General features: G+C 61.7%; 2 protein-coding genes across 2 annotated transcripts; both read right to left on the reverse strand.

Moving 5' to 3' along the window:
- Positions 1-1,903: 1,903 nt before the first annotated feature.
- MYO1A (myosin IA) lies at positions 1,904-10,616 on the reverse strand. The gene is made up of 28 exons (XM_066337469.1): positions 10,494-10,616; positions 9,102-9,217; positions 8,816-8,910; positions 8,597-8,701; positions 8,449-8,495; positions 8,240-8,303; positions 8,070-8,168; positions 7,872-7,975; positions 7,643-7,790; positions 7,437-7,555; positions 7,267-7,353; positions 7,118-7,183; positions 6,901-7,005; positions 6,583-6,645; positions 6,275-6,475; positions 5,266-5,492; positions 4,985-5,185; positions 4,812-4,905; positions 4,541-4,690; positions 4,373-4,441; positions 4,032-4,118; positions 3,669-3,743; positions 3,428-3,562; positions 3,220-3,326; positions 3,019-3,151; positions 2,776-2,928; positions 2,578-2,705; positions 1,904-2,171 (listed from the first exon to the last, which is right to left on the reverse strand). Exons 1-28 carry the CDS (start codon positions 10,614-10,616, stop codon positions 2,048-2,050), a joined length of 3,225 nt encoding a protein of 1,074 aa, XP_066193566.1. The 3' UTR covers positions 1,904-2,047.
- A 1,453-nt stretch (positions 10,617-12,069) lies between these two features.
- Positions 12,070-16,699, reverse strand: NEMP1 (nuclear envelope integral membrane protein 1). The gene is made up of 10 exons (XM_066337455.1): positions 16,496-16,699; positions 15,803-15,924; positions 15,508-15,718; positions 15,212-15,284; positions 14,990-15,083; positions 14,732-14,846; positions 14,324-14,549; positions 13,678-13,851; positions 13,242-13,456; positions 12,070-12,797 (listed from the first exon to the last, which is right to left on the reverse strand). The coding sequence occupies exons 1-9, from the start codon at positions 16,614-16,616 to the stop codon at positions 13,243-13,245; spliced, it is 1,350 nt and encodes a 449-aa protein (XP_066193552.1). The 5' UTR covers positions 16,617-16,699; the 3' UTR covers positions 12,070-12,797; position 13,242.
- Between the last annotated feature and the right edge of the window lie 98 nt (positions 16,700-16,797).

Genomic DNA, 16,797 nt, shown 5'->3' on the forward strand with positions numbered 1-16,797 from the left:
CGGCGTGGGTGGGCAAGAGGAGAGCTGCCAATGGGGGCCGGGAGGGTGGCACCCCCACCCTGCAGCTTCACGCCCACGCAGGCACCGTGACACCGACAGCACACGCGGAGTCACACAGCGACACACGCGTGCCCACGCAGGCACCCGGGGTGGGGGGTCAGCACACGGGCACTGTGCCCACGCAGCCCCCAAGCCCCTCATCGTGGGGACATCACGACGTGTCTGTTGGCACGTGTGGGGACACGCATGGAGGGATGGTCTTGGCTGGATGCTGGGCTCTTGCAGCCAGGATTTGGGGGGTCTCAACGGGGAGAGGGGATCGGCCAGGCTTTCACCGTGCACACGCGATGCACGCACGGGTTCACCTGCACACACGAGCCCAGGTGTGCCCACACACACACACACACACATTTCTCACACCCTGCCCCATTGCAGCGCTCCTGGCCTGCACGCTCCCGCGCCAGGATGTGCCAAGGCGGAAGACGGGGAGGAAAATTTGGGGCAAAGCAGAGGGACACAAGGAAAAAGGGAACGACTGGGCCAACAAATGAGAGCCAGCCACTCCATCCCAAGCAACAGGCGGTGGTGACTGCTCCGCTGGCTGCAGCAGCCCCTCGGGAAGGCGGCCGGCAGCGGCGGCTCACGTGGCAACACAGCCCGGGGCAGGGCAGCATCTGCAGTGCCGGGAACGTTAATTAAATCGGAGCCTGGCCAGAGACGGTCTAATTAATTAATAACACCTACTTGTGCAATGCCAAGTGCGACGCAGCTGTGAAGAGCCCCGGTGCCCCGGGCTTGTTTATGGCTCTCGCCCCTCGCTGGGGGAAGGTCCCTGCAATGGGTGGGACGTGGCGGAGTCCGCGGCGGAGAGCGGGGAGCCCTCGGTGCTGAGACGTGGCCAGGCCACCAAAGTGCCACCGTGCACACGCACGTGCTCCCCCCACGTGCGGGAGCTGCCCGCACACGCTCCCCCCGCACGAGGAACTGCGCTCCGGGGCCCACCTGGGAGCTGGTGCTGATGGTGACGTGACGGAGAGTTGGCAGCTCCAGAGGGTAATGCGAGTGATGTGTGGGGACAGGATAAAAACCCTCTCCAAGAGCTCGATGAGTGCAGGGGGGAAAGGCAGCAAAAGGGGGGAGACCCTGTCATGGCAGCTGTGGGGTCGTGGAGGCTGCAGGACTGGTGGGAGTCCTGAGGGTTCAGGGGGCTGGGGGGCTGTGGGGGACTGGTAGGGGTTCTGCAGGTCTGGCAGGGGTCCCATGGATCCCTGTGGGTTGAAGGACTGATGGAGTTCCTGAAGGACCTGCGGGGTGCAGGGCTGATGGTGGTCCTGAGGATTCTTGGGGCTGGAGGACTGGCAGCATCCCACCGAGTCCTGGGCACTGTAGGACTGATGGAGGTCCTGAAGCACCTGGGGGGTGCAGGATTGATGGAGCTCCCGCTGGTCCTGGGCTGCAGCAGTGTCACTGGGGCTGTGCAGCGACTTCCCTCTATCCCATTTTCTGTGTCCTTTGTCCCTAAGTGCAGCTGCAGCACCAGCCCGGGCAAGGAGCCCCTGCATGTGTATCCTGCAGCAGGGTGGGAGGACCCTGGGTAGGGGGACAAGGACATCCAGTGCAGGCAGAAGGATGACAGGGACCTCCCATGGATCCACCCACGGCCACCAAGAAATTGCCTCTGTAGCAGCATGAGCTCGGAGCCACTTTGATGAGAAAAGTGGCCACAATTTGGAGCCTTTCCAATCACCGCAAGCTGAGCGCTGGCTGCAATCAGGCACCAGGAAAAGTCAGGAAAAGCGGGAGGCCAGGATGAGGGGCCAGGATCACCGGGCTGGGCTGTGCCCCCCAGCTTGGGCGCTGTGTCCTGAGGTCCCACCCCACCTGTAACAGGGTGACACCGCCCTGGTACCGACACCTCAGCATCCTTTTAATGGGTTTGGAGCGATTCCTGGGTGCTGCCAGCACCCACAGGGGTGAAGGATGACACAAGGGGGGGTCAGGGGTGCCAGTGTGAAGGTGGGGGTCCTGGTGATGGGTGAGGGGCCACTCATTGCACCAGGACCTCCATCTTGTTGCTGCCCCTTTTCTTGCAGACAGGGCCGTTAGTGCTGGCCTTGGGTGACTCCACCACAGTGACGGACACGTCGCCCTTTGGGAAGTGGGTGGAGAACCTGTGGTGGCAGGATGGAGGGGAGGGGTTTGGATGGAGAGGGGTCAGGATGGAGAGGTGGGAAGGGGACACGCCCCATCCCCTCATTGCCCAGTGAGCTGCCTTGGCTACACTCCTCAGCGTTTTTCCGCTGCAGCCAATCAGGGCACTCACATGGTGCCCTGTCCTTGGAGGCTCCACCCCCATCTCAACCCCACCCTGGGCACCGCCCTGTCCCACCCACAATAACCCCACCCACTGTAGCCCCACCCTCCAGTGCCCACACCCACCCTCCTGGCCCCACCTACAGAAGCCACGCCCTCTGTGCCCCCATTCACACAGCCCCACCTATTGTAGTCCTGCCCTTCCAACTCCACCCAGTGTAGCCACACCCCCAATAACCACACCCACCAAAGCCCCACCCACACCTGTCAGTGATGTGCAGGGGCAGGGCCTGCCCGGTGGCAGCCTCGAAGGTCTGGTGCAGACGAGTGACCAGCTCGATGAGGTGGTCACTGACGAGCAGGAAGTCGCCCTTGGCCCCCACTGTGGAGACCTGTGGGGCAAGCGGGGGGTCAGCCCTGCTGGGGACCCCCTGAGTCCCCAGGACCCCCCTCTCCAGGTACCTCCTTGAGGTGCAGGGCCAGGAAGCCGTCAGAGAAACGGGTGACTGAGACGCCACGGATGTCACTGAGGGTGAGCACAGTCTTGGGCAGGGCGGCCTTGGGGTCAGCCAGGACCAGGTGCTCGGTGGTGAGGAGCAGCAGGCGTGGGACTGTCTGTGGGTGGGGGTCAGCGAGGGCAGGGGGTCACAGTGGCCCTGTGTGCCCTCCTACTGTTCAGGGCACGGTGCTGAGGCAGGAGCTCACCTTTCCATTGGCTCTGTTCACCTTCCTCACGGTGTCGGCCATTACCAGCTTGTCCTTGGCCACGGCATTGAGCTTCTGGTACTTGGGGTTCTGCTTCAGCCCCAGGTAGTCTCCACGGAAGGGCTGCGGCAGGCTGGGGACGAGGCCATTAGCCACTGCTGTTCTGAGCTCCCCTGCACCCCCAGCCCCCTGCCCTGGCACCTTTTGGGGTAGAGGGTCTTCTTGTCCTTGAAGAGCTCGCTGGCGCAGAGCTTGGCCTGCAGCTGGGTCCGGCGCGACGCCGGCAGCTGGTCCCGGTACTTCTTGCACTGCCGAGGGAGGAGGCGATTTGGTGCTGCCAAAGACCTCTGGGGTGAGCTGGCGCACCAAGATCCCAACCGGAATTCTCCCCACCTCCCCCTGCTCCCACCTTCCAGTGGTAGAAGATGTTCTTCAGCTCCTGGTTGGTGTCATTCAGGAACCTGTATGGCGCCGGGGGCCAGGTCCGGTCCATCACCGACAGCGGCGGGAGGTTCTTTGCCAGCCCCACCAGGTACTTCTGCACCTGGGGGTGACAGTGCAGCAGGGGGTCAGGAGAGGACAGGAGCATCCAGCCCCAGGGCAGGGGGTTGGGAAGGCACCGTGGGCCCCTCTCCCCCAGCCCCACTCACCAGCCGCCGGTAGATGAAGTTGGCCAAGCAGATGCTGGCGCTGGAACGGAAATACTTCCTGTAGGTCCTGCGTGCCTGTGGGGACAGCACCGGTGGTGAGGACACTGGACATCACCAGCAGCCCCACAAAGACAAGGGTGTCTCATCCCCCACATGTCCCCATCCCTATTTGGCCCCAGTGGAGAGGACAGAGGCTCCAGCCCGACAGGGTGGGCAGGAGTGGGGTGGGCAGACAGACAGACAGCCCGGACACATGGACACAATAACAGACACGGACACTGGGAGGGATACACGGACACAGTGCCACAGACGGTGGCACGGACAGCAGGACAGAGGTGGCCTGAGGGCGTGTGGCCCTGTTACCTGGTACCCTCTCCAGTGAGCGGCGATGGTGGTGGCGGCCGCATGACGTCGGCATTGGCACTTCAGCTCCCGCAGGAGCCGGCGAGACTGCCGGGGTGAGAGCCCAGGGGGCCCGAGGGAGAGACACCAACACAGACATGGAGAGAGAGGGAGAGGCAGGGGAGAGGCAGGAGAGAAGGAGGAAAGACGGGGAGAGGAGATGAGGGTGAATCTGGTCCCACTGTGGGGCACACAGAGCTCCTGGTGCCACCGTGGGGCACACAGAGCCCCTGTCCCCACCTACCCTCCTCCCTCACACCAGGCCAGTCCCGTTGGTGGCCCTGGAGGTGCCCAGCCCTCACCTTCCAGCCCCGTGCATACGCCTGCAGGATCAGTGCCGACCGCTTCATCTGCTTGTACCGGTTCATTTGCTGCGGGGCAACAAGGGGGTGGTGAGTTGGGTGGGTTTGAAGAGCCACGGGCAGAGGGATGGGCAGGGGAAGCACGGCCAGGACCTGCCCTGTCCTCACCCTGTGGCCACGGAACCAGGCAGAGATGAGGATCTGGCTCTTGCGCATCAGCTGGTACTGGGTCCGGCACCGCCAGCCCCGGAACACCTTCTGGATGAGGGTGGCGAGCTCGGCCACGCGCTCCTGGCGCTGCCGCTCCAGGTCGAAGAGCTGGGGAACAACCATGGCAAGTGCTGGGTCACCGAGCAGCTCCAAGGGCTGTAGCATCACCCAGGAACTCCCAGGACGAGTCTGGATCCCCAATCTGAGACCCCCCCGTTCCCAGACTCACAGTGCGTGGCGAGCGGATGAAGACCTTGGTGTGGCCAAACGCCAGCTCCTCCTCGGGGAACGCCAGACCTGCCAGCAGCACCTCGGTCCCCTCCCTGCAGCGTGGCAGAGACGAGGCTGGTCAGAGACCCTCTGGCAGCCCCCTGACCCTCACGGTCCGTGCCAGCCCCGTACCTGTCCGCACCATCCCAGCGAGGCCAGGTGCGGCGGTTGAGCATCTTGTAGCGCTGCAGGAAGGGGCCGTAGGGCTGGCGGAAGGCGTAGCCCGCCCGCCGCACCCGCACGTTCTCCATCAGCCCCAGGTACCGGACCTGTGCCAGCACCAGCTCCGGCGTGAACACCATCGCCGACTTGGTGTCGTTGGGTTTGATGCACCTGCAGAGCGCAGCGGTGGTTTGGGGGGAGCGGGTCTCACAGGCACCAAAGCCCCCTGCGCCGGGGGTCTCTGCCTCTACCTGATGTAGTTGGGGTTCTTGGAGTAGAGATTCTTCATCAGCATTGCCACGGACGACTTGAACTGGAAGCCTGCGGTGGGTGGCAGCTTGAGGGAGACTTTCTGGGGGTCTCCCTCGGGGAAAAGGGAGCGCAGCAGCTCGTGCCGGGCCGCCCACATGGCCTGCGACAGGTCACGGAAGAGCAGGTCGTTGTTCTTCTCGATGAAGCCCGTCACGTTGTAGGTCACCTGAGGGGGCAGTGGGGTCAGCGCCGGGGCAGGGAGTGGGGCACAGTTCAACATCTCCATGCCTGTTCCCAGTCCAGCCCCACAGCTCCTGTGCAAAGCTGGGAAGAGAACCAGGGCTCTGGGAAGAGAACTGAGGCACTGGGAGGAGGACCAGGATGCTGGGAAGAGAACTGGTGTGCTGAGAAAAGGACTGGGATGCTGGGAAGAGCATCCCAGAGGAAGAGGATTAGGGCACTGGCAAGAGGTCTGGGGTGCTGAGAAGAGGACCAGGGCACCGGGAGAAGGACCAGGATGCTATGAAGAGGTCCAGAGAGCTAGGAGGAGGTCTGAGATTCAGGGAAGAAGCCTGGGGTGCTGAAAAGAGGTCTGGGGTGATGGGAAAAGAACCAAAGTGCTGGGAAGAGGTCTGGGATACTGGTAAGAGAACCAGAGTGCTGGGGAAAAGACCAGGGCACTGAGAAGAGGATTGGGATGCTGCAAGGAGAACTGGGACATTGTGAAAAGGACCAGAGTGCTGCAAAGAGAACTAGGGTGCTGTGAAAAGGATTGGGGTTCTGGGAAGAGGATTGGGGCTCTGGGAAGAGGATCGGGGCTCTGGGAAGAGGGGTGTGGCACAGGGAACAGGATCAGGGTGCAGGAAACAGGATCAGAGTGTTGGTAAGAGGAGCATGGCACTGGGAAGAGGATCAGGGTTCTGGGAAGAGGACTGGGGCACTGGGAAGAGGATCAGGGTTGTGGGAAGAGGAGCGTGGCACGGGGAAGAGTAGCAGGCACTGCCAGACCTTGCCGGCGTAGTGGTGGATGCGGAAGCAGCGTGCTGGCAGGGTGGTGTCGGTGACGTGCCGGGCATTCTGTGTCTCCTTGCTCTCATAGTGCTTGTGTGTGGCCAAGAGCTGGTTGAGTTTGGTGAGGAAGGTGTCCTCGTTGACCACGCCGGGCCGCAGGCACTCCTCATCCAGCATGGCCAGGATCCCGCTGGTGCTCTGTGTCATGATGGATGGTGTCACCCCAAACCAGCCCCACAGAATCCCAGTTTGGGCTGTGGGGGGAGCTGGAACCCCAAGATCCCAGCACAGGGTGGGCAACTCACATTCTCAATCAAGTTGCAGATGATGCTGTTGTCAAAAAACTCCACTGGGGTCCACTGGATGCCCTGAGGAGTAGATGTGGGTCAGACACACAGATAACAAACCAGATCCTGCCCCATGGACACCCCCAGCTGATGTGGGGCAGGAACCGGACATCCGGCCACGGGGATGAGGATCCCAAATCCCTTCCTGCCATTGAATCTGCTCTCGGCAGGGAGCAGGGCAGGGGAGGGGCATGTGGCTGAGCCGTCTCCAGCACTTCCCCATCCCAGAGGGGCCGAAGCTCCTTGGGGCTGTGCTCTGGCAGGGGCTGGAGGTACCTCTCGGACATATTCCTCCTGTTCCTCCTTCAGCGTCATCAGGATGAAGATCTGCTGCAGCTTCTCGTTGCAGTAGTTGATGATGAACTGCTCAAAGCCGTTGTCCTGCGAGAGAAGGGTCCTGTATGGCAGGTGCTTCCCGAGCCCCCAGCCCTGCCTCATGTCTCAAGTGCTGTTCCTGACCCCCTGAACGGGGCCGGGTGGTTCCTTCCCTCACCTGGAAGATCTCAAAGCCGTAGATGTCCAGGACGCCCATCACCTTCCTCTGCTCATCTGACTTTACCTGGGGAGATAAAGGGGTGTTGAGCCCTGTGTGGGGTGGGGGTCCAGGGTCCTGCTGGGACTCCAGGACCCCCTGGAGCTCACCTGGATGCTGGTGTTGATGCGTTTCACCAGCCAGTCAAAGAGGCGGCTGTAGATGTTCTTGGCCAGCGCGTCCCGGCCGTAGTAGCCCTGCGGAGAGGAGAGAGGGGCTGGGACTGGCTCATGGGGGGCTGCTGGGCCCCAGCCCCATAGCTGAGGGTGGTCCTGCTCACCTGGGGGACAGTGAGGGTGGTGAGCACCGTCTCATCCCGTGCCTTCACCGTGCGGGAGCACAGCGCCTGCTCCAGCGTGCTGGGGTCCAGCCCGATCAGCTGGCAGATCTCCCGCAGCTCTGAGTGGGAAGACGGCAATGCCAGAGCTGAGGAGGGGCTGAGGGGGTCCCCACACCCCTCTTAACCCATCCCTATCCCCATCCTACCCTGGGGCTCGGTGATGCTGCAGGCCTCCATCCCACTGGCCTGGAAGCTGCTGCTCAGCTGGATGTTGCCCAGTTTGAGCACCACGGCCGTCACCTCCAGAAGCTCTGTCACCTCGGCGGGCAAGAAGCCGATGATCCTCATGGCATCCTGGGGATGGACACTACAGCTCAGGGGATGGGGTGGGCTCCAGGATTTTTTTTGGGGGGAGTCCTGTCTTCCCATGGGTACCTGCATAGCTTGGAAGTTGGCAGCATCATCCATGCCAGGCAGGCTGGAGCTCTCCCGGTTCAGGTATCCATAGTGCCCACAGTCCTGGCGGAGCTTCAGCTGCTCTGGGTGAGGGGAGAAGATGCGGCAGTTCAGCCATGATCCCCTCCAGCTCCTATTCCACCTCCCAATCCCCCACACTGTGGGGTCTAGACCTACGGAGCAGCTGTGGTGAAGCCCCAGCCAGGAGCTGGTAGAAGATGTGGAAGTTCCTCTCGCCCTTCACGTGCCGGACAATGCGGGATTTCTCCAGCAGGTCTGCGAGGAGGGGTCAGTGTCACCGGGGACTGTGGAGTGGAACCCCTCCGGGATGGGTGGTGGATACTCACAGTTGCTGATGACCCCTCCCAGGGGCTCCCCCTTGAAGTCGAACTCAATGTCCATGTATTTGCCCTGGGGGAAGGGGTTGGGTCAGGGAAGCGGGTCCTGGTGGGACTGGCAGCTCCACTCCCCACATCCCCATCGCCTCTGTGCTCCCAGCCCCATCAAGGCCCACGTGGCCCCAGCAGGGTCCAAGCCCCCTCTGCAGGTCACTCACGAATCGGGAAGAGTTGTCATTACGGACAGTCTTGGCATTTCCAAAGGCTGCGGGAGAGGATGGAGGTCATGGTGCGGTCAGGGGGCCGGTGCTGAACCCTGGCAGGTCTGGGATGCAGGAGCCAGGGCTCAGGATGTGGGACACTCACCCTCCAGCACGGGGTTGGACTGCAGGAGCTGCTCCTTCACCTTGTTCACCTCCTCCCCTTTGCTACTCACGGCTGCCACGTAGGACATCACCAGCTTGCTGGCCTCTGTCAGGGAGGGGCTGGGGGTCACTGATGTGGGGCTGTGGGTGCTGGGGCTGTGCCCCTCACCCCACCAGCCCCTCGCAGTGCCCTGAGCCCCCCTCGCAGCCCTGGCTGTACCTGTCTTGCCGGCGCCGCTCTCGCCGGTGATGAGGATGCACTGGTCCCTGTCCCGGTCCCGCAGCGAGCGATAGGCATCATCAGCGATGGCATAGCTGGGGGCAGATGGGGTTGGAAGGGGCTGGAGTCATCTAGGCGCTCCGGGAAATGTCAAGACCTCCCCCTTGTGGCTGTGGCGTTGCCTCAAGTGGATTCCCTTGGACCCTGACACCCTGGGATTGCCTGGGAGTGATGCCCTCGGCACAATCCAGGGGACCAAGGGCACCACCAGCCTCCCCGTGCTCACATGTGGGGCTTCACAGCAAAGAAGCTGCAGTTGTGATACTCCTCCACCTTCTCTGGGGTGTAGATGGGCAGGGACTGGTATGGGTTCACGGAGATCACCACATTCCCAATGTATGTCTGCAGGACAGCAGGACAGCAGGGGTGAGGGGCTGGGAGGGCTCAGACCACGTCCCAGTGCTCCCCACCCCCATCCCAGATCCTTGACCTCATCCCAGATGCCAGATCCTGCTCCCCATCTCAGAAAATGTAGACCTTCTACTCCCCATCCAAGACCTCATATACTGCTCCCCATCCCAGAACTCTACTCTGCTCCCCATCCCAGACCCTGTAGCCCTCCTGCTTCTCAGATCCTTCTCCTCATCCCAGACCCCAAATCCCATTCCTCACCCTCGACCTTGCAGCCCTCTTGCTTTGCATCCCAGGCCCTATACCCTGTTCCTACCCTGGACCCCAAAATTCTCCTGCTCCCAATCCCAGACCCCATATCCTGCTCACCTTGAAGCTCTCCCATTCCCCATCCCAAACCCTGCAGCCTTCCCAATCCTCATCCCAGACCCTGTATCCCATTCCCCATCCCAGACCCCGCAACCTTCCCAATACCCATCTCAGACCTCATATCCTCTTTCCATCCCAGACCCCATTCCCCATCCCAAACCCTACAGATTTCCCAATCCCCATCCCAGACCCCGTATCCCATTCCCCATCCCAGACCCTGCAACCTTCCCAATACCCATCCCATACCCCACATCCCACTCCCCATCCCAGACCCTGCAGCCTTCCCATTCCCATCCCAGACCCCGTATCCTGTTCCCCATCCCAGACCCCATAACCCACTCCTCATCCCAGACCCTGCAGCCTTCCCGTTCCCCATCCCATACCCTGTATCCCATTCCCATCCCAGACTCTGCTGCCCTCCCGTTCCCCATCTCAGACTCCGTATCCCACTCCCCATCCCAGACTGTGCAGCCTTCCCGTTCCCCGTCCCATACCCCGTATCCTGTTCCCCATCCCAGACCCCATAACCCACTCCTCATCCCAGACCCTGCAACCTTCCCAATCCCCATCCCAGACCCCATATCCCACTCTCCATCCCAGAGCCTGCAACCTTCCCAATCCCCATCCCAGACCCCATATCCCATTCCCATCCCAGACCCTGCTGCCCTCCCGTTCCCCATCCCATACCCTGTATCCCATTCCCATCCCAGACCCTGCTGCCTTCCCAATCCCCATCCCAGACCCCATATCCCACTCCTCATCCCAGACCCTGCTGCCCTCCCGTTCCCCATCCCATACCCTGTATCCCATTCCCATCCCAGACCCTGCTGCCTTCCCATTCCCCATCCCAGACCCCATATCCCACTCGCACCCAAGCCTCCCTGTCCCCACTGCTCACATAAATGTCGTGGCGGCGGAATCGCTCCTGCAGCGTCTGGACCAGCGACTCCTCCGTCAGCGGGTCCAGCAGCACCAGATCTGCGACGGCCTCGGCGTCCAGCGGCGACGAGGTGCCTTCCATGGCCGGGCAGCTCCGGGGCAGCTGCGACACAGAAAGGGGCGGCTTCAGCCAAGGACACACGGCCCCTTCCCCAAAACACCCCACCAGGTCCTCAGCAGTCTCTGGGATCTTGGCAGCTCCCCCCAACCCTGGGGACAGGGGACAAGGCAGCCACACACAGCGGGCTCCTTCCCAGGGTATCTCGGTGCCCAGGACCCCGTGGTGGAGCTGGGGACAGCAGGACGCTGGGGGGAAGCGGGAACCCGGCCAGGAAATGCGGACACCTGGATCCTATTCTTGGGGCAGGGATTAATTCAGCTTCCACTTCCTCCCTCCTTCCTGGCAGTGGGAAGCCGGGGCGGGGAAGGGAGCCCAAGCTCCTCGACAGGTCAGCCTCAGGAACCCGTGTGCTGCTTCTCCCCGCTGTCCCTCATCCCTCACCTGCCTGTGACAGCACAGTCACGTTCCCGGAGGTGACCTTCACCCCCGCTTTACAGCTGGGGCGCAGGGCTGTAAACCCAGCCCCACTTATCTGTGCCCCGGGGAAAGTTCAAGAGCGGGTAGAAGGTGGGGAAGGATGGGGCAAAAAAGGTGATGCAGCCTGTAGAGATGGCAGTGACCCTCAGGGGTTTGAGTCCCCCGTGCTGCTGGGTTGAGACCCCAGGGTCAGCAGCCATGGGTGGGAGCCACAGTACGAGCCTCCCACAGCTCCAGGGCAGCGCTGGGCTCACCCCGGTCCCCACACCCCGTTTCCCCATGGCCCGTGGGGTGCAGGTGCCCTGGGATGGGGGTTATGGGGACAGGGTACCCCCATCCAGCTGAGGACTGGGGGGCTCGGGCGCTTCAGGCGCTGTCTGGAAGCAGAGGGGTCCCCGACTCACCTCCCGGTGGCAGAGCAGCAGATGCTGGAGCGGCTTCAGCTGGAGCGGCTTCAGCTGGAGCTGCCCCGGAACCGGCGGGGCTCAGCCCAACCCAGCCCCCAGTACTGGCCCTGTCCGGCCCACGGAGGGGCGGGGGGCCGCAGGGCCCTCCCCCAGAGCTCCCAGATGGGGAAACTGAGGCACGAAGGAGCAGCCGGTGGGGATGGACGCCGAGTGCTGCCGGCTACAGCCCCTGCTCGGCCGCTGTGTGCCTTCCCCACCCGGCAGCTCAGAGCAGGAACAAGGAGGGAAAATCCTGGAGCCGAGCAAACAAAGGGAGCTTCCTCTGCTGAGCTGCGGGAAACGGGCAAGGTACAGGGCAGGAGAACGGGGACTGCCCAGGGGTGCTCGATGGAGGACACCTGTCCCCAGGGAAGCATGTGTCCCCAAAGAGGACACCTGGTCCCAGCCCAGCCTGAGGCCACGGTAGGTCCTGCTACAGGGATTGTGTCACCCAGAGGCTGTTGTGTCCCCACACACCATCCCCAGCAGAAAGATCTCCCACAGGTGGCTGAGCCCTGGGGTCACAGCGGGACGAACAAATGAGGCTCAAGACCTGAAAAATACATCTTTATTAAAAATATAATCAGTCATTCACCACGCTGCAGGCGGGGGGGTCAGAGTAACAGAATCTGCTCACACACGAGCGGGGAGGAAAGTGCAGTGAGGGCTGGGGAGCAAAGGGACAGACCTGGGATTGGGACAAACTGATGGCAGAAGCTCCAGGTGAGGTAGGGGCTGGGCTGGGGGGTCCCCAGGGCAGCTGAGACACTGCGAGGAGGTGAGGGCAGCACTATTGCTTAGCAAATTGCATAGATTGGGATGTCCCCTCCAGCTCTGTGCTTTGGCAGAGCTCTCCAGCCAGCACTGGGGGCTGGAACATCGGTGGGGTCACCCTCGGTCCCTGCCCACACCCACTGGGAGTAACAGCAGAAGGGCAGTGAGGCAGAGAGGAAGCACATCCACACTCATCCTGAGCTCCAGCATGGGGAGAGGGGGCTGAGCACAGCCTCTACCCCAACATCCCACCCAGGGACAACCAGCAGACCCTGAGGCTCCACAGCTCCATCAGGGAAGCCCTGAAGATTTTGGTATCCAGACAGGATTGAAGCCAAGGCAGAGGAGTGGCCCGACCAGCTGGAGCCCTCTAACTTATTTGTAACAGGAGGAGGAGGAGCAGGTCACTGGCAGCTCACTCATCAAGGCTCCAGCCAGGTGCTGAGCACACAGGTACCAGCGGGATGAGTCCAAAGTTCTTCTCATGTGTGTCACCCTCAGGCACCTGCACAGGAGATGGAGGGGAAGGTCCATCCCCACCCCAGGCTGTCCAGTGTCCAGCGAGGGGAAAGGGGCTCCTGTCTGCAGCCCACAGCTGTGGCACTGAAGGATGGAGCAGGATAAGCACCCAGGTTTAAGAGAGGGTCCCTGCCCTGGGGGTGCCACCCTGGGAGCTCACAAACACCCACTGCAAAAGTTGGGGTGGGTCCAGGCTGCATCCAGGACCAGGTGGTCTCCCAGCCTTGGGGGGCTCCCATGTCTCCCACCCCCCAAACACCCAGAGCTGTGCTGACAACAGCATTCACACCTCAGGGAGGAGCTGCAGGGGAAGGGAGGTGAAACCCCCTTTTCTCCCTGTCAGAGGGGGTCCATCCCCACAAGGACCATCCCCACCATGACTGGAGCAGCCCCAGTTGTTGTTCTGCTCCTTGGCCCCAGGGCAGCTGACCTCACTGGACATCCAGGTGGTTGTGGGGCAGGGAATCACTCCTGTGATTCCCAGCATAGGAGTAATTGATATTTTCCTCCTCCTCTTCTTCATCATCATCATCCTCCTCAAAGAGCTGCTCGTCAATGGAGAGACTTGCCAGGCCGAACTCCCTCTCGTGGGCTGACACCTCGTTGGGGGTGACATGGGAAGCACCAGCCACAAAGTCAGCAAATCTGGGAGAAGACGTGGAGCAGCAGGTTGGGTTGGCCTCTGGACAGGCCCTGACACACACAGGTAAAGCATTTTGGTGCTGGGACCTGGTGTTATCCATCCTTCTTTTACAGCACTCTGTGCTCCCACACACCACAGATGCGTGTCTCTGTCTCTAAGGACAGAGGTGACAGCACAGAGGGACACAGGGTGGCCACCCCAAGCTTGCTGACAGGGATGTTACCTTTTGGGAGACTGGATGCGGGACACTGTGCTCCAGGCAGAGAATTCGGGGCTCTGGCAGACGCTCCGCAGCTCTGCCAGGGCCTTTTGGGTCTCCACCTCGCCCTGGAGCCGATATTCCTCCTCTGACAGCAGCCGAGGGGGGGTCGGGCCCAACCTGGAACTCTGCACCCTCCTGCAGGGGGGGCAACACCAGTTAATGCCTGCCTGGATGGGGTGGGAGCAGCTCCCAGGGCAGGACCCCAGAGGAGGATCCCTGGAGCAGGAACTCTAAGGCAAGACCAGATCCTGAGGCAGGATCACCTCCCAGAACAGGAAATCTGGGGCAGGACCAGCTCCTGGAACATGAATCTCTGGGGCAGAACCAGTTTCTGAGACATGAATCCCTAGGGCAGCCCGAGCTCCCAGGACAGGCCCAGCTCCTGAGCCAGCTGGCAGTGAGGAAAGTGGAACACACCCCTCTACCCTCTGCTCCTTGCTCCCAAGGGCCCTCTCCTGCACCAGTCCCAGGGGAAAAAGGGCAGAGTTACCCATCCCACTCCCAAACCCCAGTGAAAACAACCCCGTTCCGTGCCACAGGCTCCATCCAGCAGCTCATCCCAACCCAGCTGAGATGTGTGAGCAAGCTGGAATCCCACAGGCCTCACCGGTAGGCAGCGAAGGCCCATTGCAGGGGGTAGTCCAGGTTCTTGGTGCAGACAGCGATGAGCACCAGGGCCAGGGCGATGGGGTGGATCTGGATGCCCGAGTACATCATCAGCAGCCCCAGGAGCTGCAGGGCCCAGGAGAGGAGGTTGATGCTCCGCTCGTTCTCCAAGGGGCCGTACCTGTAGCACACGGCGAAGCTCAGGAGGCCCACGAACAGCAGGTAACCTGTGGGACAGGTCAGGGATGGGGCAGAAATTGAGGGCTCTTTGAGGATGAGGGAGAAGCTGATACCATCCCCTGGGAGCAGCAGCAGGGATAGGAAGCCTCAGCATTGCTCCCCAGCACGTTCCAGCTCCGCTGGGAGACTTTCACCTGGCGAAGTGGTGAATCCCAGAGCTCCCACCTACCTAACAGGTACTGCCAGTAGAACTTGCAGATCTCCTGCAGGTTCTTGAAGATCAGCTGGAGCAGGTACAGGGAAAAGGACCAACCTCCGACCAGCAGGAAGTACACAGGGCTTTTCTGGGGGAGCACAGGACGGGTTGCAGGCAGGTCATGGATACCTTCCCCAGGTGCTGAGCTGCTCTGTACCAAACCCAGTCCATCCCAGTCCAGGTATGGAAAGGGCTACAAGGCCTCTGAGCCCCTCAAGACATGACACCTACCTTGGGCATGACCTTGGACATCATGTAGACGAGGACAAGCAGCGAGGCCAACAAGCCAACACTGATCCCAGCTGAGTAGTAGAAGATTTGGCTCCTGCAATGATCACACAGGGAATCAATCCCAGCAGGTGTTTTATGGATACCTGTGCACAAACACCCCCACCCAGGAGCCAATGGGCACTGCCCACCTGCCCCAGCCCCCCGGGAAAGGAGGGGGCTCACCTGCTCAGTGTGTCCCCACAGAAAAACAACAGCAGGCCCAGGAAGGAAACAAGGAACAGCTTAGGATCAAAGCCTGGAAAGAAAACGAATCCCAGTGGAGAGGGGCACGGCGGGACAGGGTCACAAGGACAAGAGATGGGACAGCATCCAGGTGAACTTCCAAGCACCCCAAATTCCTTCTGCAGACCAAATTCCCTTCCTGAGGAAGGAACAGGTCTTTGGATGATGAGCTGCCACGTCCTGCTGTCCCCTAGGCAGCCCCAGGCCCCCTTTGCCCCACAGGGGAGGGGACGTACGTCGGAAGAGGATGACGGAGTAGATGGTGCCGGGCTCCAGCAGCTCGACCTTGAGGCAGGTTTTGTTGCTGTAGAGATCCACGTCGATGCTGGTGTCGTTGAGCTTCCCCCGCAGGAAGGAGAACACCACGTTCCACACGCTGAACTTCTCCAGCTCCTCTTCGCTGTCCACCTGGGTGACGCGGATCATCCGGCTGCTGGTGACGCGGATCTGCGGGAAGCCAGGGGGAAATGGATGGAAGGGGTGGGGCAGGGAGGATCTGCTGCCTCCTCCTTGTCCTCCTCCTGCTGTCACCTGTGTCCTGGTCCAGATGTCGTTCCATTGTGGGACACGTGTGTTGGTGTAGCAGAAGCGTTGGGATTCCTTGTAGTGGGACGTGTGACCGTCCTGGAGCGGGATGATGGGATCCTTGATGCCTGGGAAGCACAGAGGGAGGGATTCAAGCCCTGCTGCCCTCTGCTTCACCTACCAAACCCTTTCCCTCCCTGAGGATCCTCCACTTAGGCATACTGCCCACAGTCCTTCTGCTGTTTTCCTTGGAAAACACCCTCTGGTTCCTTTTTGGGATAACCCCATGCCCTGGGCTGAGGGGATCAGCACAGGCCCATCCCTGCGTCCCTTCTAGATCGACTCCTAGTTCCAAAACCCGACCTCAGGGACGTAAATCCGAGGGTGTCTCTGGCATGCACTCGCCCCTCGAGGTGAAGAGGTTCCCGAATCACACGGGAGGCCCGATCATACTAGGGGATCGGAACAGCGGGACATGAAATCGCGGTCCCGCCGGGCCGCACCGACCCTCTGAACGTGGAGGCCCCGGGAAGGGTTCCGAGGGTGCTCTGGGGGCCTCTCAGCGGGCACCGGGCAGTTCCCCGTGGTCCAGGCCGCTGGTCCCATTCTCCCGCCATGTTGGCCCGGCGGCTATCGCCGTCCCGCTCCCCACCATGACTCCCTCCGGTCCCCGCCCATGGACGCCGCTGCCCCCCGCACCTGCAGCCTCCAGGAGAAGGAAGGACAGAAACACCAACAGCAACAGCAGCACGGGCTGCTCCAGGAGCCGCCGCCGCCCCGGAGCCGGTTTCATCCCTCCCGCCGCGGCTGCGCCGGCCATTTCCGCTTCCGTCTGGCTCGGCCGCCGAGAAGCACCCACAGCCAATAGGAGAGGACCTCGCCGGGCTTTGTCGTTGATTGACAGCTGATTTACCCTATCAAACATCCCCTCCTATCTCGCGCCCGCCCCCTGCTGCCTGCCACTTTGATTGACAGTGGATTTAACCTATCAACAGTGCGCT

Source organism: Sylvia atricapilla, chromosome 29, assembly GCF_009819655.1.
Source record: "Sylvia atricapilla isolate bSylAtr1 chromosome 29, bSylAtr1.pri, whole genome shotgun sequence".
Lineage (NCBI taxonomy): Eukaryota > Metazoa > Chordata > Aves > Passeriformes > Sylviidae > Sylvia > Sylvia atricapilla.